The 22,500-nt window shown below is 44.6% G+C and overlaps 1 protein-coding gene across 1 annotated transcript in view; it reads left to right on the top strand.

Annotated features, from left to right (window-relative positions):
- mmrn2a (multimerin 2a) overlaps nt 1-22,500 on the top strand; it is a gene marked incomplete at its 5' end in the record, with an annotated part of 58,142 nt that overhangs the window by 10,429 nt on the left and 25,213 nt on the right. Inside the window, 3 exon segments of the mRNA XM_080740566.1 lie at nt 12,007-12,129; nt 12,292-12,398; nt 15,605-15,688. Coding sequence (XP_080596692.1) covers nt 12,007-12,129; nt 12,292-12,398; nt 15,605-15,688 — 314 coding nt within the window.

Raw genomic sequence — 22,500 nt, forward strand, 5'->3', positions numbered from 1 at the left:
CACACACACGCGCACACACACACACACACACGCACACACACGCGCACACACACACACACACACACACACACTCTCAGTTCCGAGTTCTGTCATGTCTCTATAACTGTGTTGACCTTCACCATGAGTGATGAAGCTTTGCTTCGTGTCATTTATTATACATTATCACATTATCCAACCACCAGACTATGGCTCCTGTCACCTGCATGCCACAACCAATGCCTGCTGATCGTTTGTTGCATATTAGCCACAGCCAGTAGTGGACAGAGCACAAAGCAGTCAAGTACAGATTCTCCTTGTCAATTTAAGGTTATGTTAAGGTTAAGTTGTGCAGTCAAATTAGTGGTTGGCTTAAAAAAAAAGTATTCAAATATATGTGTGTGCGTGTGCGTGTGCGTGTGTGTGTGTGTGTGTGTGTGTGTGTGTTTAAATTTACATTTTCCAAAAGTATTCAACATTCTTTCTAGGTTTTCTAGGTTCTAGATTCGCTAATTTAGAAATATTTGTGAAATGGGACATTCTGCACAATGATTACTTTTCATACTTTTAAGTATATTTTGATGCCGATACATTTGTACTTTTACTCAAGTACATTATGTTCCTATGCAGAACTCCTACTTGTAGACTATTTCTACAATAGGGTATTGGTACTTTTACTTAAGTAAACATTTGAATACTTCTTCCATAACTGGAGCTGATGTGATTCCCTTCATAGATGTTGAGTGAAACATCAGACACTGAGGCAGAGGAGTATTAATCTGTTTTATTGATCTGTTGGGAGGTTTCTATAGAACTTCCAGATGAGCAGGGACTTCCGACACAACACAATCATGTGGATCCAGAATATGATTCAATTAAGTCATGTCTCGAGAAACAAGTCATGTCATTTAAATGGAATCATGGGTGCACACAAGACAAACATTTATATCTTTTTTAAATATATCGTTTTAATTCAGTTGAACTGCCTCATGTGCACACACACACGCCGATAAACACAAACCTACACTCCTACGTAAGTACGTATGGAGTCACATGCAAAAATAAATAAAAAATCTACAAACTGACATGCAAGTCGATGTGAGACTTGTATATCTGCAAGGTCTCAGATTAGGTCTGAGTATTAGCGTAAATTGTATATAGCCGAAAATAGCATATTGAAACAAACAAAGCATGCAATAACATTTTGAAACATTCTTTTTTGTGTGTGAACCGCAGATCTGAAATTACTACTGATTGGTATGATAGGTCCCCAGATGACAGTAAAGTGACAATTGAAGGACTTTTAAGACCTTTTTAATAACTTAAAAAGAATGAATGAACTATAGCCTATATAAAAACTGGTCAAACTTTGGCCAAATTTCCAAATAGTCTAAGAAACAGGCAAAAAGGTTGAAAATACCCCAACTCCTACATTCCAAGTTCTTGTCAGAGTTGGGGGTCCACTCCCCAGTTCAAATATGATTATTTTGGGGGGGTCACGGCCTGAATAGGTTGCAAACCAGCGATGCAGGCTACTGTATAAAAGCAATGGACTCTTTTCTACTGACATGACCTGGCTGGATGTTGGAAGTGTCGTATGGCTTGGAACAGCTGAAGTATTTCCCATTGGTATATATAGTATAATGGACATATATGTTACACACTTGTGAAGGCGTCGATGCAAAAACAAAACCATGAAAGAAACGGGGAAAAAGAAGAGAAAAAAAGCCACCACAGAACATAAATGTTTAGAAGGGAAACAATGTAAACATGTCAGGCTCCTCAAACATAATAATGTAATCTAAATTATCTAAGATCTAATATGTGTATAGGACCTCTGCTGCGTTCCAACTTCCTGAAGCCAAAAGGTCCGTTTTGTACATGAGAAGCCAAGCAGCCGTCATTCCCATATAATGCTGGCCGGGGGGTTACATAACCTGTTGTGAAATATCAAAGTCTGTGCGCTGTGTTTGTGACACCCTGGGCCAAGATAAACTCTGCTGGGTGGAATAGTCCGAGTACCAGCGAACCGCCAGACAAAAACACCAAACATTCCTCTGCAGTGGTGGAAGACAGCTAGTGCTCTGATTTAATTTGTCATTCAGTGAAAGTAGCAGTACTGCAATATAGAAATACTCTTTTACAAGTAAAAGTCCAGAATTCAAAGTTTACTTGTATGAAAGTGTTGACATCAAAAAGGTCTTAAATTAATGTACTGAAAGTAATAGTACGACATGTTTAAAAAAAAGCAGATCTACAAGTTCACGACACATCACAGCTTGTAGATCTGCTATTTTCAAATAGCCAAGGTATACAAAAGGGCTAAAGTAAAGTGGATCATGTATGTTTCATAATATTATAATATCTGCAAAGTAACTATACTAAAGTTAGTAAGAGTAAAAGTACAATATTTGGATCCGAGATGTAGTCGAAGTAAAAGTCTTTGAAATTGGAAATACTCAAGTCATGTACAAATACCTCAGATGCTTTACCTAATAAGTACTTAAGTAAATGTACTTAGTTACTAGGGATGTTAATCGACGCATTATTGGCCAATCGACGCGTCGCGGCCGAAAATCGACGCGTCGATCGACTTTTTTCACTTTTTTTTTCGCTAAGCAGCAGCTGAGAGGAGAGCACAACGGCGCATTACTTTAAGCACCACAACGTATGCAGCTGCACCCATCAGAACTTGCATCAAAGCCCTAATGATAATTATAATAAATAATTGCTCTTCCTTGCGTTAGCATGGAGTCTGTTCTTTAGAGACTAGAAGTGGAGTTACAAAGTCCATGGAACGTAGTGGGGGCGCTCAGGCTAGCGCACCCCAGGCTAGTGTATCAAACCGACCGCGTCCTCGGGTGTGTCGCATTAACGTGTATTTTGCGATCATCGCACACGACGGCGACGCTGCCATTAACAAGCGAGCTTTCGTGTCAAGCAATGAAGCATGCATGCAGAGGCAGGAGGTAAACAAAAGCATCCAGTCCATAGAGTTGATACAGTCAGGCAAGTCAGCGCGCACTGCTATGACGCGCGCATCAGCCCGGTCCAGCAGTGTTTCTCAACCAGTAGTCCGCGGACCTGACTAGCGCCGCATGCATGCGAATGCACAACACTCGTCTCCGACACAGACACACACACACACACACACACACACACACACACACGGTCCTCTCACATATGGAAAACATTAACGCTTATAACGTTTTTGAACGATTAAAACCTTTTTTGGGGGAAAAACTTTTGAAAAATAAAAAAATATATATATTTTTCGACTCGTACTTTTTGAGTCGCGGTGGGCGTGAGTCGATCGACGCGTCGATTTTCGATTTTTTTTCACATCCCTATTAGTTACTTTACACCACTGGCAGTACACGCAAAATAATTCAAAATGTTTCTTGAGTCCTCCAAATCTTTGTGTAATATAAACATTTTTATATTAACCACTTGAACACTAGCGTCCACTGCCATATTCTAATAACTTTGGCCAGAAATAGCAGGTCTACAAGCTCACAACGCCTCGCTCTCTGCGAGATGTTGTGAGCTTGTAGATCGGCTATCTTCGGCAAAGAGGTTTGGTGTAGAGGGGAAAAGGAGCAGACTAAGTACAGAGTAAAAGGTCAAGTTTATTAAGTATTGACAGTTCAAGTGGTTAAATATCTGAAAACACAACATGACATGAATCCAAAATACACTGATGACTGTGCTGTCAAGCAATGAAACTATTATATATGGAATCTATGAAAAGGTTGTGGGGGTCCCTGCTTCATCTCTCTCTCTCTCCACTAAGGGGTTCTTGGACTGAAAACGTTGAAGACCCTGCCCTGATCTAAATTAAGTAAAAAGTATAAAAATACTTCAAGATTTTACTGGAGTAAATGTACTCGTTACTTTCCACCAGTGTTTGGAAATGAGTATGGTGGGGGGGGGGGGGAGAGAGAGAGAGTGTTTGTTTTCCTATTGAGGTGGGACTGTGGCATGGAGGATTGTAAGAGCCTGTTTGTTAGTGGAGCTGCTGTTTAGTCTGCTAGGCACGCGCGTGTGTGTGCGCGTGTGCGCGTGTGTGTGTGTTAGTATTTGTACACACACTGTGGTGTATATTTACCCGCCTTATGTGGACATATATGTATGATATGTATGTGTATTTATTTGTCTATGTACAGTAGATATGTGTACTCACTGTACTGTACTGTATGTGTACATGCATTATGTGTAATCCGTCGTGTATACTGTATTTAGACGAATATTGTTTGTGTGTGAGAAAGACCCCTCAGTGAGAGACAGACAGACAGACAGACAGACGGACAGAGAGGTCAGAAGCCATTTCAGTTTATGAAATATGATCTTTACATCCAAGACCTCCTACTCACTAATTCCCTGGGGTCCTCCTCCTACACGCTCACGCACGCACACGCACAGATGCGCTGTCCAATTCATCATTTAATCAGATAGATCAGATTAGATTGTAGAGTGTAACTGATTCAAATGTCCGTTGTTGTGCTGTTCTTCATCACAGAGGAAGACTCTTCACCCCCAGAGTCTGTCTGTCTTCTCTGGACCAAACAAAGGCAAAGTCCATGAATAATGCATGAAAACATTAAAGACTTTAACCACTTGAACCCCAGCATCCATATTTAGCAGGGAATATTAGCCAAAAATAGCTGATTTACATACCGATTGGCTGTTTTTGGCGTAGAGATTTGGTTTAGAGGTCCAAGTACAAGTTGCAACTCTGGCCCGTTTTTACTAAGAATCGAGGGTTTAAGTGTTTAAAGCTGTTTTTTTGTTGTTGTCTCCACATAACTGTAATTATAGCTTGAGGTATGATAATATATATGTGGGAATATAAATGTTGACTTTGTCTTGATAGAGAATGAACTGCTCACCTGCAGCTATGTATTCTAGCAACTTATCAGTAAAATACATCATTGTTGTCAAGTGAACACTTGATGAAATATGAATTTACCTTCAGCTGTCCCATTGGATGTTCCAGACTGACTGAGTTGACAATTTCCTAATTTACTGTAAATAATTTAGCTGTAGACCCACTGGAACCCCCTTAAGGTCCCGGGACCCCACTTTGAGAATCTCTGGGTTATGGTATCCAGCATTGTCGTGTGTCACCCGGTAAATTAGTACAGGATTTAAGTATCTATCTATCTATACTTTAAACCCTACGATTGAACTATCAAAACGACTTCACAGTGTGTGCATTACATTCACCCATTCATACACACATTCAGAGGAAACAAGGCACCACCACGTTGGGGGCAAAGTGTCTTGCTCAAGGACCAACCCAGGGGGAGCTAGAGTAGCCTGGAATCAGACAAATCCGCCGGTGCAAAAAAATAATTGCCCTTGGTGGATTTGGGTCTGGCCCCGCTCAATTGTGAATCAATTTCCTCACCCCGAAGAGTTGGTGACCAATCAGGGCCCAGTATTGGTCTGGTCTAACCTATTGTGTCCAGAGCCATTTTTTAACCCGCCCCTTGGGTAAAAACTTCCCTATATAGAAGCACCAGACTCATATCTCCACGCAGTGATATAGTCTGGCTAGACCCAGAGATTGTACCGGGAAGTTTTGGTTTCCCAAGAGGCCGCTCGACCTCATGAGCCACTGCCGCCCCAACAGTCAAGACTGTTTCTGGCCACTGTGGCCCCGCAAAGTTACACAACGCTAACTTTCTGTGTATAGTAAAAGTGTAAATTTAACTCAGAGACTAACTGGGCAAATAGAGTCTCAGACTTTAATTAACACCAACAGTTCCGTTGTGAGGACGGCAAAGGAAGCTACAGGCCACAGAGCTCAAATTGTCTTATATGTATCTATGGTTTCATTTGTCACATTCATACAACAGAATGTCGGTCACTCGTCTTTTGGGCAGATGCCAGAGAAACATCAGGGGTATGTGGACTTAATCCGCACGCACTAGCGTGCACACACACACACACACACACACACACACACACACACACACACACACACACACACACACACACACACACACACACACACACACACACACACACACACCATCGCCACCACCACCACCATCCGCGACTTTGTTTGGTCTGGCAGAGAGAGGGATGGATTACATTCTCTCTCTCTGTCTCTCTTTCTGTCTCTCTCTCTATCTCTCTCTCTTCTTTCTGTCTGATGTGTCTGTCTGTCTGTGTGTGTGTGTGTGTGTGTGTGTGTGTTGTGTGTGTGTGTGTGTGTGTGTGTGTGTGTGTGTGTGTGTGTGTGTGTGTGTGCGCACACACATCAGACACAGTCCTACTTAATGCACCCGCCACACAAAAATACCCAGGGTCCTAAAAAAGCTGCAAGGGTGACTGAAAACAATGGGGCACCAGTTTGTGTGTGCGTGTGTGTGTGTGTGTGCGTGTGTGCGTGCATGTCCACATGTTGTGTATGTGTGGAATGTGTGCTAATAGACTTATGTGTGTGCCCTTGGCATTGGCCCATATCACAGGGAGTTGGGAGGGGTTAGGAGTCAGATGAGGTGTGTTTGGTGTTTTGACTGGGTCACCCTGTTGAACCTATGACTCATGATGTGTGTGCGTGTGTGCATGCCCGTCTCTCGTTTAGAGGTACCCACACACTCTCCCTCTTGCACACACACACACACACACACACACACACACACACACACACACACACACACACACACACACACACACACGCACACACGCACACACGCACACACACATTCCATGCTGGGTTCAACTGTCACACAGTGTCAGAATGTGATTAAATTAGGAGACAGACTCAGATGGTGACTGATGGTTTACACATTCTTCACATGAACTCAGCTTGGAAACAATGGAACAGTATATGTCACAAGAAAGAAAGAAAGAGAGGAAATGTATATAGGCTGCCTCTGTCCAAAGCATGGAGGAAGCCATGCCAGGCACCAACCTGCCCACTGCAAGCTGTTAAGGGTTCAGTGATTTGCTCAAGGACACTTCAACACTAGCTGAAGGCTCTTGCGAGCCAGACTGTTGCCTCCCACAATGTTCAGATGTTTCCTTCATACGGTCATGGAGCAACAGAATAAATGATCAGAGGATGAAGTGCCTCTGTTTCAGAGGCTTTCAGGGCTAGAGGGGGCTTTAGCCCCCCCTGATGAAGGCTTAGCACCCCCTAAGCCCCCCCACCCCACAAACCCAATACTGATGACAAATATTTAAGGAATAAATAGATAAAATGTATATGAATATGTGAAAGACAATTGACTGACTTCTATGTAAACCATACTATAAAATCATACTTCTTATGCTGGAAAGCATCTTCAGCCTCACAAAAACCCTATCCAATCATCAGTCCTCAGATTTGGAGCTGGGAGCTGTCAATGATCTGGTCTGTTCAGTTATCCATACCCTAGAAGCGAGAAAATCTCGTCTGTCATATTAGTACTATTCATTATTGTTTGTTGCCAAAATTAATTAGCCCCCGCTCTAAAAAAGCCAGCCCCCCCAGTCACAATTCTCTGGAGCCGCCGCTGCTTTACAGTCACGCAAATTCGTCCTAAATTTACAATCAAAATAATAAAAGCATACATAGCTTGCTGCTTATCGGAAATGGAAATTCTAAAATAAAATGAAAAGATATTTCAAAATGTATTTTTTCGTGAAAGGAAATTACCGTTCTCGGCTTTCGGGATGTGTAGTTCCAGACCCTGTATAGCATTCAGAGATTGTGAAATAGTTGTCTGTCTACGCAAGACTACTTTATCTATTTAAATATCTATGACTATATTTCAACAAGGCCACATAATATGCAAGTTAAAGTATAAAATATATGTAATAAAAATGATTAGTGGAGTGCTGGAGGTACTTCTGTGGCCTGGGCACAAGACATTTAGCAATGATTGGTGCAGCGGTAATATACATGTAGCTCCGGAAAACAGGCAGACGCACAGACCGACCTTTATAGACGGCAGAGACATGTGCTGTAAGGAAAGAGAGAAAGACAAACAGAGGAGGACAGACATACAGTAGAGAAGAAAGAGAGAGAAAGAAAGAAAGAAAGAAAGAAAAATGGTGCATTTATATAACGCTTTTGATCCAAAGCGCTTTACAGAGATTGTGCATTACATTCACCCATTCACGCACACATTCATATACCAGTGGCGGAGGAAACCATGCAAGGCACCAACCAGCTCACCGGGAGCAATGTGGGGTTCAGAGTCTTGCCCAAGGACCCTTCGACATTAACTCAGGGGGAGCCCGGATTCGAACTGGGAACCCTTCGGGAACCCTTCGTGCTCTAATAACGGTTTCTCTACCCCTGAGCTATGCCGCCCCACTAGAAAGAAAGAAAGAGAGAAAGAAAGAAAGATTAATGAAGTCATCATCAGGGAAACAGGACAGGAATGAGGAATGTTTTCGTCGTTGTCGGGTGAAAACCTTGTATGTCCAAAACCATTCGTTTTTTATATCATTTAAAAAAAACGAACTAAACTAGCCGATCTACAAGCACACAACGCCTCGCACCGCGAGGCGTTGTGTGCTTGTAGATCTGCTGTTTTCACTACTTTTGTGCGACGGCCTTGTCTGATGAAGCAGGGCTTTACTTTGCGAAAAAAACGTACAAATTTGAAACTTGGAGATACAAGGTTTCTGCCCGACAGCGACGTTTTACTGAACAACTGAACCAGATTTGGTGTTATTTATTAGATAAAATAATGAACATCAAGATCAGAGCCCAGTACAGACCAGTACAGCAGGTGTGTGTGTGCGTGCGTGCGTGCGTGCGTGCGTGCGTGCGTTATGGGTGACAGCGCCCAGGAGTGGACAAACGCCAGCGGGAGACATAAAACACATTGAGACAAGACTTGAGGAGGACAGCGCCTGACAAATGATGTTAGATTAAGGCCGCTTCCAACTCACACACATACTCGCACGCACACACACACACACACACGCACGCACGCACACACACACACACACACACACACACACACACACACACACACACACACACACACACACACACACACACACACACACACACACACACACACACACACACACACACGTGCAGTCTTTCCACAAACACATTATCGTCTCCATTATGTGTCATATGAAGATGAAACAGTAAGATGGATACTAGGAATGACTCCCATGCAGTCCACCATGAATCAGATTAGATGACGGCAGACAGACCAAGCAGTCAAACACAACATCCCAGAACATTGTATTGTGTCTCTCTCTGACACCCAACTAAACACTTTACACCAGGGGTCTTCAACGCTTTCAGGCCAAGGACCCCTTAGAGAGAGATAAAGCAGGGACCCCCACAACCTTTTCATAGATTCCATATAGTTTCATTGTTTGACAGCACAGCCATCTGTGTGTTTTGGATTCATGTCAGTTTGTGTTTTCAGATATTTAACCACTTGAACTATCAATACTTAATGAACTTGACCTTTCACTCTGTACTTAGTCTGCTCTTTTTACCCTCTACACCAAACTTCTTTGCCGAAAATAGCTGATCTACAAGCTCACAATGCCTCGCAGCGCAGGCTATTTTCACAATTTCTGCTTCTAATATTTGACAATTTGGCCAATATTTAATTTGTCATTTCAGAGGTATTAAAAAGTCCTCAAATTGTCACTTTAGAAATGTGCAGATACACTATATGCACTTAAACTTTATGTTGGTTTGTTTACTGTTGAGTGAGAAAACAATTAATTCACATTAAGTTAATCATCTGGGGGACCCCCCAAAATAATCTGGGGACTCCCCTGGGGGTCCCGACCCACAGGTTGAGAACCACTACTGTCCTGGGCGCTCACAGTGCGCGACAGGGGAAAGGCCCTGAATTGTGTCCACACAGGAATTCTACGAATGGGGAATGGCACTCGGTGTCACATGGGCGGACCGCATCAGAAAAGAGCAGCGTCACACCTCCATCCCACTCCTTCCGCTTCCCTAGTATAAATACATAGTGTATAAGCCTCTCCCTTCCGTTTGGTTGTCACATTCTGCGTCTGTCCCTCGCGTCCCACCCTGCTTCTCTTCCTGTTTCTATACTTTTCTCTCCGTTCGTCATGCCCGGCGGGTGCTACAGTATGGCAGACTCCCCAGCCACACACATGAACATGGAGGATTGTCACTGGTGCTTATTTGGGGTCAGGCACGTGCACACATAGACATCAAAGGGGGCTTGAGTCCCTGCCCTTTTATCCGTCTGTAAAAAGTGCCCTCTCCAGGCCATGAATGCAGTTTTTACTGTGGTGAAAGAAAAGCAAATGCCCCCTTTTCCATGCCATACCTGAAGGCAGCATTCAAACAGAATTGCCTTGTTCAAACTCTATCTCCTATCTCTATCCTCCGCATCTCATGTTGAAAGAATTGTCCTCTCTCTGTAGAAATCAAGCACCGAAAATAGCCGACCTCCAAGCTCACACGCTTGAGGTGGTTGAGGTGCTACTATGGCATTGCTGCCATACAACAAACTTGTTAAACCCCTGTGTATAGTTCTTCAGAGGTGCGTTACTGTATAAATGAAAATGACCAAAGGCTCGTCTGGCTATCTAAACCTATAGGCAGAGACCCGCTCCAATGGTGTCCAAACAGAACTCAATACCGAGATGTCCAAACCCAAGTGGTTCACAAGATGATAGTAGCAGAGGGTGAAAGAGAATGAGTGGGAAGGGCTCTGTAGTAAGTTGGGTATCTGGGTTGTATACCTGTAGCACCTTTAGTTGACTGGAGTACCACAGGGGTCTTTACTAGGCCCCCTCCTTTTCTCTTGCACAAAATATCTTTGTTTAAAAGTAGCCAATCTACAAGTTCACAAGGTGTCGCATTGCAAGGTGCTGTGAGCTCGTCTATGACTATTATGTTTCCTGAATAGGGAAGTAGGGTTTGTGTGGTGCAGATACAGTATTGCACCAAAAGATTGTGTTTCAATGTTGCTGCAGTGATGTCTCACGCAGTCATTTGTTCGTTTCCTTCGCTTGGTTTCTCATGATAAATCGGTTATGTAAATGCATCTTGATTGATGGTGTGGTTCTTTCTAGAGAAATGGATCATTCCAGCGTCAATCCATGTCATTGTCTGTTCACAGCTTTGGTCTCTTTGCTCATACATAAACAGTCCATTTTCCCAGATTTTATTTCGCTATTGCTTACATTTTGTCCGGCGTTGTTAAAACATTCGCAAACGTGCCTGAATAATTGCGACGACGTCGGCCAAACACAATTGCACGGTTTGAATTTCGTTCGTGAATCTTTTCTCCGGGGGCGGCTTTCGGCTAGACTTTTCCAATCAATCCACGCTTTAAAATGAGCAACGCAAGTTCATTCAGTGCACAACTTGGCATATCTTGTTGGTTCTCAAACCTGGTTAAAACCTATATACTTAAATGGCAGGGCTTTGTACAACAAGGTCGGCTAGTCTTACTCTAGTCTAGACTAAACCTCTTTGCCGAAAATAGCAGATCTAATTGTAGATCTGCTATTTTCCCTGGACATTCGCCTCAGAAATAGTGCCACTGAGGGTTCACGAGGTTAAGAACTGCTTCTTCAGCGACAAAAGTGATTGTGTGCCTGGTTACTGTTTCCGAGGTTATTGTTTCCGTGTTCTTGGTAGCCAGCGGACACCACACGTTTGTCTCCTTGACCTCCGACCTTTAGTAGGAAGGATGACAAAATGCAATCAAGCAATCCTGCAGAAAACACTGACCGAGAAACCAGAAGGAAGCGTGTGTGTGTGTGCGTGCACACGTGTGTGTGTGTGTGTGTGTGTGCGTGCACACGTGTGTGTGTGTGTGTGTGCGTGCATGCATGTGTGTGTGTGCGCGTGTCCATGCTCGCGGCTGCTCACATATCGTATGTTGAGGACCTTTCAACCCTGATTATCTCAACTGCCTTCCTTTGCCACTGAACAAAGACATCTCCCTATCAGCCATATGACTCACTGTATGTGTGTGTGTGTGTGTGTGTGTGTGTGCGTGTGTGTGTGTGTGTGTGCGTGTGTGTGTGTGTGTGTGTGTGTGTGTGTGTGTCTTCCAGGAACTGGTGTGCGTTCGTGCAGAAGCGTGTAGTGACCACGGCGGTGGCGTGTGGCACAGAGAAGTACACCATCAAGTCCCAGAGTCCCTGTCCCAACGGAACTCCTGACTGTCAGCTGGTCATGTGAGTACAGTACAGTACACACACACACACACACACACACACACACACACACACACACACACACACAGCATACTGTACATGCTGAAACAACCAATAAGACGGCCTTAGGGCGTTATTACTGGTAATAATCGTGTGTGTGCGTGTGTGTGTATGTGAGTGCAGGTACAAGCTGTCCACTCGTCCGGTGTACCGCCAGAAGCAGAAGATCTTCACAGCTCTGCTGTGGAGGTGTTGTCCTGGACACGGAGGGGACAACTGTGAGGACACAGGTAGGGCCATGACCCCCACGGCCGCACCACAACCACTAGCCACAGCGTCACAGGTTCAATCCCCTGGCCACGGCCCATGTCGTCGTTCTTATAACCCATTTAGGCCTAGAATTATTTAATGCTTTAACTATTGAAAAATAGCAGATATACAAGCTCACAGCTGCAAGCTTGTAGATCTGCAATTTTTTTAAATTATGATTGCTTTTGCAAGTCTTTGAATATATCTTTTTAAAAGCGAACATTTAGCTACAAAGCAAGTTTAACCAAACTTTAGCAGAAAATAGCAGATCAACAAGATCACGTTTCTTTGCGACGCATGTGAGCTTGTAGCTGCCATATTCATGGGTTGCATTTGTAGTCCTACACCAGCCATTTTGAGGACTAACACAGGTGTTTGATTAACGTAGAACATTGGTTCTATGCCAATCAGACAAATTGAACACCTGTGTTGGTCCTCAATATGGTCGGTTTAGGACTACAAATGCAACCCATGAATTGTAGCTGCTATTGTCTCCATAATGGGGATGCTGGGCTGGGGGGGGGGTTCAAGTGGTTAGTCTCCATCGCAAAGATGTCAGCTCTACAATAAAGATGGCGCCACATCTAGCGTCCAATGCCGTGCACCGTTTGCTTCCAACAACATTTTGGCCTCCCAGTGGCGTCAGTTCAGAAAAAGCTAAGGTATGGCAACATGACTAGTGTCTTGCACGCGCGCCTTAGCGCGTGCAAGACACCAGTCATGTTGCCATACCTTAGCAACAGGCATGATACATTTATTTTAAGAAGTACATATTTTCCCCCCCGTTTCTACAGTTTCTTGGGCTGGATATGGCAGCCTGGAACGGTTGTTCAAGTGCAGCTAAACTTGGCATGTTAGTAAACGCGCCACAATTAAAAATAATCCATTGCACCTGTGCAGCTGACCTGCGGAACCTGGGAATATACGGTACCATTTTGTCAAGATGGGGATAATACAAGTGTGGAGAATATAATACCTTGTTAAAGTGCCCATTTTGTTCAATTTTGCATTTGTAGTTATTTTACTGTAATTTAACAACATAACCAGTAAGACTCCCTAATCGGGAGATAAGCGACCGTTGGTCGCTTATCTCCACAAATAGGCCAAAAGTTTGTTTTACCAATTATTACACTCTATGTGAACATTTACATCAACAAATCCCAAGTACAGGGCATCATCTGGGATACAATCCCTTTTATGCCCATATATGGAGATCCCTAACATAATCCCTTTCATGCCCATATATGGAGATCCCTAACAGAATCCCTTTTATGCCCATATATGGAGATCCCTAACAGCTAACAGAATCCCTTTTATGCCCATATATGGAGATCCCTAACAGAATCCCTTTTATGCCCATATATGGAGATCCCTAACAGAATCCCTTTTATGCCCAGTTGGTTGCTAGGGTAAAAAACATGGTTGCTATGGTAAACAGTTGGTTGCTAGGGTAAACAGTTGGTTGCTAGGGTAAAACCATGGTTGCTAAGGTGGTTGCTAACGTACACTAACAGACCAGCAACAACAGACTGTTGCCACAGCAACGTACACAAAGGTTTGTGTACACATGTGGTGTGATGTCATACTGAAGATATATGACATCACACCGTACACAAACAAAGGTGTGACGTGTGACGTGTGACGGACGGACGGACGGACGGACGGACGGACGGACGGACGGACGGCCGGTGGAGGTTTTCATAGTAAACTGCTCCCTGACGGTCGCAATAACCAGCACAGATAGACAAAGAGACATTTATGGATTTATATTTAAAAGTGACTTTAATTTTCCCCACTGGACCCAAGGTATGGCAGCTGCATACCCATGCCATACCCAATTGACGCCCATGTGGCCTACTCGGCAGGGTCTAAATTGCTCTGTGGAAGAGTAGGCAGACCATCTCGGATGTATCTAGTTTTAGTGTATTAACATGCAGATTCATTCGAATATAGTTGTATTCATTAAAATAAGGTCCAGATGTGTAGCTTTATGCCTATTCCCTCATCAGTTAAGGGATCCAGCTGCCTTCTGAAGAACATAGGGGAACATGGGGACAGAAGCATGTCACATGTGATTGTCTCTGTTTTTACTAAAGGGACCTAATTTATGGCCTGTTTCCTGTGAGAAACAATAAAACACTCCCTGGCGTGTGTGTGTGTGTGTGTGTGTGTGTGTGTGTGTGTGCATGCGTGCATGAGTGAGTGAGTGCTCCACCGCCTTTCCTGCAAGCACCCGGCACGCACGCTCGCAAGCATGCACGTGCTTGCGAGCGTGCGTGCCTGTGCTGGGAAAGTGAACTGTTTACCAAATACGAGGAGGAACTACTAAAAGTGGTATCCTCTCTTCCCCTTCTCCTCTCTTCCTGTCCTCCCCTCCTCCTCTTCCTCCTCCTCCCCCCTTCCTCAGACACTCTTTCTGTTTCTTTCTATCCATCTTACTTTCGTCGGTCAACCTGAAACTTGCTCCGTCAATTCCTTTGTCTTTGCATCCGCCACGCCTACATTTCACACACACTCTATCTTTCGTTTCATCTGTATATCGGTTATTCCAGCTCCGTCACTTCCATTTTATGTTGGCTTTTCTTTCATGTTGACCTGACCTGAGTGTTAAGCAGACATTAAGAACACAGTCAAGTCAAATGTAATTCCGATAGGTAAATCTTTTAACGTGTTTTCATTGAATTCTTTCAGTCTTTCTCCTGTTCTTTTACTTTACGTTCGGTTCTAACATCTCTTCCATTGATCCTCAAACGTTTAATTTCAAGGCCCCCATTTGTTTCCATTTGTACACTCAGAGTTACAGACCTCAGGGCTTCCTACATACAGTAAAGTCACCTGCCCTATCCTTGTCCTAAGGGAATGAGGGGGGTAGAGTGGAACACAATTAATTCTCTATTTAAAGTCACATGGTTTCATGCCTCTTCCAAGCCTCTTGGCATTATATTAAAGTGATGACACCCTACCCCAAGAGGCTTGCTAGAGGCATGACAAAATGTGACTTCCATAGGGAATGAATTGGGTTCTACTCTCCTCCCTCATTCCCCTAGGAAAGGGTATAACACTCTTTAGTGTGAATGCAGCCTAGGGGACCCCACTTTGAAAACCACTGCTCCTCTCTCTCTCTCTCTCTCTCTCTCTCTCTCTCTCTCTCTCTCTCTCTCTCTCTCTCTCTCTCTCTCCCCTCTAGTGATGGACGGCCAGCTGTCCCACTCTGAAGACTCGTCTCTGATTGGACAATCGGAACCAGGAAGCACAGAAGTCCATGCACCAGGTACTGAACCACCTCGCCCCGCCATTACCTGTTTCTCTTCAGTGTAAACTACAGGTACTGAACCACCTCGCCGTGCCATTACCTGTTTCTGTTCAGTGAAACTACAGAGCAATTGCCATGAACAAGGGATTGCACGGCAGCCATATTGGCAAGACATTGGGACATTTCCTTCCTTCCCAGGTGTTATCAATGATGCAGGTTAACTTCTGGTTAACTTCTGGAGTCAGGGTGCTGCTATTGTAGCCTGGCAAGCCAGCCCTGATACTGTGCTCATTCCTTCCCCAGTACCAGGTCTGGACTTCGGCCTATAGGCAGCGAGTATGAGAAATCGGAAAACGATCGGGGCCAATCAGTGACTGCGTTTCAACTGCTGTCCGCACAACAAGTGAAAAGCTTCCCCTGATTGGTTTATGTGTAGATGGTGACGTAGAATACATGCTGCATTTTCAAAATAACAGTGGCTGCTCTTGATGCAACAATAGTTAACGCTGAAACGATAAAAACAAGCAATAAGTGAAGTTATTTCAGAATTGGAATCAATTACAACAATTAAAAAGGAACAGGAGTAGGCCTATGCGCTAGCGGAGTTCATCGGCCGAAAAGATGTGTTTGCCGTTCTTCCGACTGGCTGCTTTGGAAAGAGCTGGTGATGACGTCAGATGATTATGTTTTGTTACGCTGTCTGTCTGTCTGTCTGCCAAGGCAAGTACTCCTGCCCACTTTTCAAGCTGCTTATAGGCCAAAGTCCAGACTCATATTGTGGGTGAATGAATGCACTGTATAAGGCTGGCTTGCCAGGCTACTGCTATTGTGCATGCTGGCTCACTGAAAGGGCTCACTAGTACATTAAATGGAACAAAGCCTTAATTAGTATCATTGATAACAGCTTGCCAGTGTGGCTGTTGTAGTGTGTCTAGGGCCTATTTAGCCATTTAGTAGACGCTCTTGAGCCTAAGTCGTTCGACGGTGTCGCGCACTGAACATTAAGGTGTTCGACAGCATGGAGTCAACAAACGACAGGGTATAAACGGTCGAGCAAACTGCAAAGAAAACGATGAAGTGTTACAAAGTAAGTAGCAGGTAGACATCAAACCTGGCATCTGTCTAACATATCTACACAGTAGGAGCGAGATCATTTGGCGACCTACAACCGGGTCGCGACGTGGTCGGTAGTTTTCAGCGACCGGGTCGCTAAATCGAGCGACCGGGTCGCTAAATCGAGCGACCGGGTCGCTAATTCCCCGACGCGCCGCTAAATCGACCGACCCGGTCGCTAAATCTACCGACCTGCCTGCAGTTTTTGGTCGGTAGATTTAGCGACCCGGTTGGTACATCTAGTGACCCGGTCGGAAGATTTTGCGCCCCAGTCGGTCGATTTAGCGACCCGGTCGCTCGCTTTAGCGGCGCGGTCGGTGATTTAGCGACGCGGTCGGTGATTTAGCGACCCGGTCGGGAGGTTGCGTGGCAGGTTAGCCTAACTGAGGTAAGGTTACTGAGGTTAGGGTTAGGGTTAGGGTTAGGGTTAGGGTTAGTAGCCCGGTGGTCGGTGGAAGCGACCACCGGTCGGTGGATTTACCTACCCGGTCGCTGGATTAGCGTCCCGGTCGGTGGAATTAGCGTCCCGGTCGGTGGAATTAGCGACCCGGTCGGTGGTTTTACCGTCCCGGTCGGTGGTTTTAGCGTCCCGGTCGGTCGATTTAGCGACCCGGTCGGTGGTTTTAGCGTCCCGGTCGGTGGTTCTAGCGTCCCGGTCGGTGGTTTTACCGTCCCAGTCGGTCGATTTAGCGACCCGGTCGCTGAAAACTACCGACCACACAATAGCAATCACACATGTTGGCCTTTGGCCATAACCATCGCCAGTTGAGTACAATCACTTTTTTGGAAAACACTGCCTTGTTATGAGTCACTTGTTATGAGTCCTTCACACGTGCACACACACACGCACACACTCACACATTCCGCCATGTACCTTAACAAACTCAGGAAGCTACGTAGGTTGAGTCAAGTGTAAACACTGTGAGAATGTCTTCATCTCTACACGGGACTGGAGGAGGAAGAGGGTGTGTGTGTGTGTGTGTGTGTGTGTGTGTGTGTGTGTGTGTGTGTGTGTGTGTGTGTGTGTGTGTGTGTGTGTGTGTGTGTGTGTGTGTGTGTGTGTGCGGGCGGGCGGGTGGGTGGGTGGCTGGGTGCAATCCAATCATTATGAATAGAACAGACTCAAGGTCAACCCCTGATACACAAACACACACACACACACACACACACACACACACACACACACACACACACACACACACACCTGAACCAACTCGCCTTAATGTACGGTACATGCATAGCTCAGGATGTCTGTGGATTATGTCAGTTCACTTGAATTTTACTTTGTGCCCTTGAGTCTGAGGCTCAAAGCTACAATCAGAAATATAAATCTTTGTCCATTGTCTCCCGCTCTCCCAGAGGACAGATATCCAAACTAAAATAAAACTGGTGGTGCCTCTAGTGTCCAATCGTGTGTGCTCTGGGGAATACTAAAAACTATATTTTACCCGGCAGGGCGGCGCTTTCACTTTATTCTTTATTCTAGTAGTTTGGAACAGTGAACACGTGCAGGGTGAGGTTGTTGGTTATTTTCGTATAGTACAGGGGTCGTCAACGTTGTCAGGCCAATGTGTCAATGTGTGTTTTCAGATATTTAACCACTTGAACCGTCAAAACGTAATAGACTTGACCTTTCACTCAGTACTTAGTCTGCACATTTTCTCCTCTACACCAAACCTCTTTGCCGAAAATAGCCGATCTACAAGAGATCTGCTATTTTTGGCTTCTCAGAATATGGACACTATAGGGTTCAAGTGGTTAACATAAAAAAGGTGAAAGAGGCAGTAGTTGTTATTGGTGTTGTTATGTGGCTGGCTAGTGGCTAGCCTGTTGCTTGCTTGCTAACCAAAGAAACAGGCAGCATAGGAGTGCTACGAACTAGTAATCAAAGCGAGATCGATGCGATTGCATGTTGCCGCGGTGGGCGACATGATGTTTATATTTGGGAATGTGCGGTACGTTCCGGTGGCGGTGCTGGGTTACTTGGAATGAGTTCTGGGAAAACCCCACCCACGCTGCTCACAAGCCCCGACGTCATCGAGTTGACGCGCCGCTGATTCGCCGTACGGATTTCCAAACGAGGAAAACCTCTTCAATGATTTGCGTCTTAGATATGCGACAGAAAACTAAAAAATATTATTTAAAGTCAAGTCTCCATGACATAAGTAATCAATAGGAAAAAAGGCATTTTGGGGGTGAACCACTCCTTTATGGCTCTGTTCCATTCTGGTCAAACAGGGTGCTGATATTGTGCATGTTGGCTCACTGGAAACATCCTGCTACACCAGTGGGTCTCAAAGTGGGGTCCACAAATGGCCCCTCACGGGTGTGTAACTCAGAGTTATGGGGGTCACAGAGGACCCGAGGGAAGGGCAGTTCCCAGGGGTAGAAAACTTGGATTGTCCTGCACTAAACAGCCAACAAAATAACATTGTGGTTGTAACTTGGCAAGTTGGCAGGTTGGCAGGTCCCAGGTGAGAATGCATGTAACTGAATCAAAGTATGACGCAGAGTTGTACTGTCTTAGTCAACAATAAAAAACACATGCACATGCCAATATAGACCGAAATTCAAACCCAACGCATCTTGTTGGAGCATTAGTAACCTAAAAATAAGCCTTTGACCTTTTAGGGGTCCATAACAAACGGGACCAAACAAAGAGCTCAACCCCCATTGGTACGGTCCAGTGCCAGCCCCGCCCACCACGCCTGCTATTGAAGCGCTTCCTAAAAGCAGAAAGGTCCCACGTAATCAATTCTTCAACACCACTGCAGCCAAATAGCTATTGTATTACACACACATGCGCGCGCGCATGCGCGTGCAAACACACATTCCTTCTCATTCCGAGTGCCTTCTCAAGCACTTTATCATCCGCAATTCAAGACCTGGAACCACTTATTTTATGCTTTAACTAGTACAAAATTGCAGATCTACAAGCCCGCAGCGCTGCTCTCGGTGCCATGCTGTGAGCTTGTATATCTGCTATTTTTCAATAGCTAAAGCATAAAAAGTCATAATGTGTTCCAGGTCTGAATTTGTTAATGGTATATAGCACGAGCGCACACACGCACGCATGCACGCACGCACGCACGCACGCACGCACGCACGCACGCACACACACACACACACACACACACACACACACACACACACACACACAGAGAGTTTGTTGTGACACTGAATCAGCATCAGAGAGAAAAGCAGTTTCTCCTCTTGTTCAAAAACACCTCTCATTATTTGTCCATTGTGGTTTAACAACCCGTCACTCCTATCAACACCAAGTCTGTTCAACAACACTCCAACTATGTGCTCACACAGGAACTATGACAAATACCCTCATATACTGTACGTGTGTGTTTGTGCAGGAGCGTCACAAGGGGGGGAAAAGTGGGACTGAGTTACTAGGGCCCAAGGTGGAGGGGGCCTTATTTATTTTATACTATAGCTATTGAAAAATAGCAGATCTACAAGCTCACAGCGCGGCCGAATATATGTATTTTTTGTATGTATCTGTAACCCAAATTTTGCTTCTGGGGGGTCCCTGGAACTAAATATTTTGAAATGGGGGTCCGTGGCCAAATACATCATCATTTTGGGGGTCCTTCACATGAAAAGGTTTGAGCACCACTGACATAGAAACATTAGTTTTTCAACAACAAAAAAAAACCTTGGAAGGATTTGAAATTCTAACTTTCACGATTTTTCTAAAATAGCAGATTTCCTCGGCACTCGGTGCTGCGCTGTGAGCTTGTATATCTGCTATTTGTCAATAGTTAAAGCACATTATTACCCGGCTTGGTTGAATGCTTGATTCTGATTGGTCGAGCGCTGAAATCAGCGGTGAATTATGAGCGTATAATGACCGCTCCGCTCTATAATTCACCGCTGCCTAATCAAAGGCTCAGAGCAGCTGCTGTATTCAGGCTGCACTGCGTGGATTTCGTGCCGTATCCAACATGTCAGCCATGTAAACAAACACACAGCGACATTTACAACCAAACGTTGCTCTGAAGAATGTCTTAAAAAACATTTGAGGCGAGAAATAGACGACGCAGTAACATAAATGGATTCTATTTGATCAGCACTTCCTTGTTTTCCAAGGCGACCGTGTTGCGCTCGGGGGGACGCACTTTCAGCCGTCTGTAAACAAGGAAACACTTTGTTTTGATTTTAGTTTTGAGTCAAATTATTAATTTTATGTATTAGCCGGGTAATAAGTGCTATAAGGTCTTGCTGCTTGGTCATTATGGCTTATATGGACACTTCGGGCTGATAATTATTACCCCGTCGTGTCCATATAAGCCATAATGACCGCGCAGCAAGACCTTATCGCATACAAAGTTAATCCTTGTACCCAGGGCCCAGAATTTGGTGCGACACCCCTGTGTGTGTGTGTGTGTGTGTGTGTGTGTGTGTGTGTGTGTGTGTGTGTGTGTGTGTGTGTGTGTGTGTGTGTGTGTGTGTGTGTGTGTGTGTGTGTGTGTGTGTGTGTGTGTTGGTAAATGTGGTTTAACGGGACAATTGGCCTGAATACTCACCTCATTAACAGGACATTTTGGATTAGCAGGACAGGACTGGTGTCCTGCTAATTCATGGAAATTCTGAAATAGCAGAAGTGTTTCTATTGGTCTAGAGAGCCCAAATCCACCTTTTTTTTTTAGATGTCCGGTTAATACACATACACCGGACAAAGTGTCCTCCTAAACCACGTATGTGTGTGTGTGTCTTCGTGTGTGTGTGTGTGTGTGTGTGTGTGTGTGTGTGTGTGTGCGTGTGTGTGTGTGACTAGAGTGTGTTAAACCTTTGCACTGCCTGACCCCAAGTCGTATCCTTGCAGTTGTCTGTCTCACTCCATGTCTGTCTGTCTGTCTGTCTCCCTTCCTGTCTCTCTCTCTACCTGTCTGTCTGTATGTCTGTTAGTCATCCTGTTTATCCATACGTCTATGTGACCCACTACAGACACAAAAGGGCCATATGGTCATTTGTCTGCTTTTTACAGATTAGGAAAGTACAGAATGTAAGCGGAATGTATTCACGTTCACTGAAATCGTAACAAAATGATATCAAAAGCCTGATTTATACATGTAGTTGTGTGTCAGTGTCACATCAGACGATCTACAGTTCAAGCTCACAAAGCGTTGTATAAGGTAAGCTTGTAGATCGGCTATTTTCAACATGTGAAACTGCCGCGAGACTAAGTATACATTCACATTAAGAGTAAGATTAAACTTCATTGCCACGTGTAACGGGTGTCATGGCCTGGCCCGCGAGTCAGTGACAGAAAGAGGAAGACAAGGTGCAAATTAATTACTAATCAATTATTATCATTATTATAGACAAGACAAACAATTAATGGAAACATACACCAAAGAATAGCATGGAGCATGTTCTATGTTTCAAGGACCCCCATAACCTGTATGGAACCAAATGGACCCATAAAGGGACATTTTGAAACCTTCTCAAGGGACCATAATGGACAGTGGGTTCCAGTGAGCCAACATGCACACTAGTATCGGCACCCTGACTCTTGTTTGACCAGAATGGAACACACAACCTTAATTAGCTTAGCATCATTGCAAACACCTGTAAACAGGAAGTAAGTGCATATGCTGTGCAAAAAGCCCATTGCTGTGCTCTTTTCTTTGTTGTGCATGCTACAATGTTTCTTCCAGCTTCTTTCCAGTATAGAAATGGAACCAAATGGTCCATTTGGTTCC

This window comes from Nannobrachium achirus, assembly GCF_963921795.1.
Source record: "Nannobrachium achirus genome assembly, chromosome: 13".
In the NCBI taxonomy this organism is placed as follows: Eukaryota; Metazoa; Chordata; class Actinopteri; order Myctophiformes; family Myctophidae; genus Nannobrachium; species Nannobrachium achirus.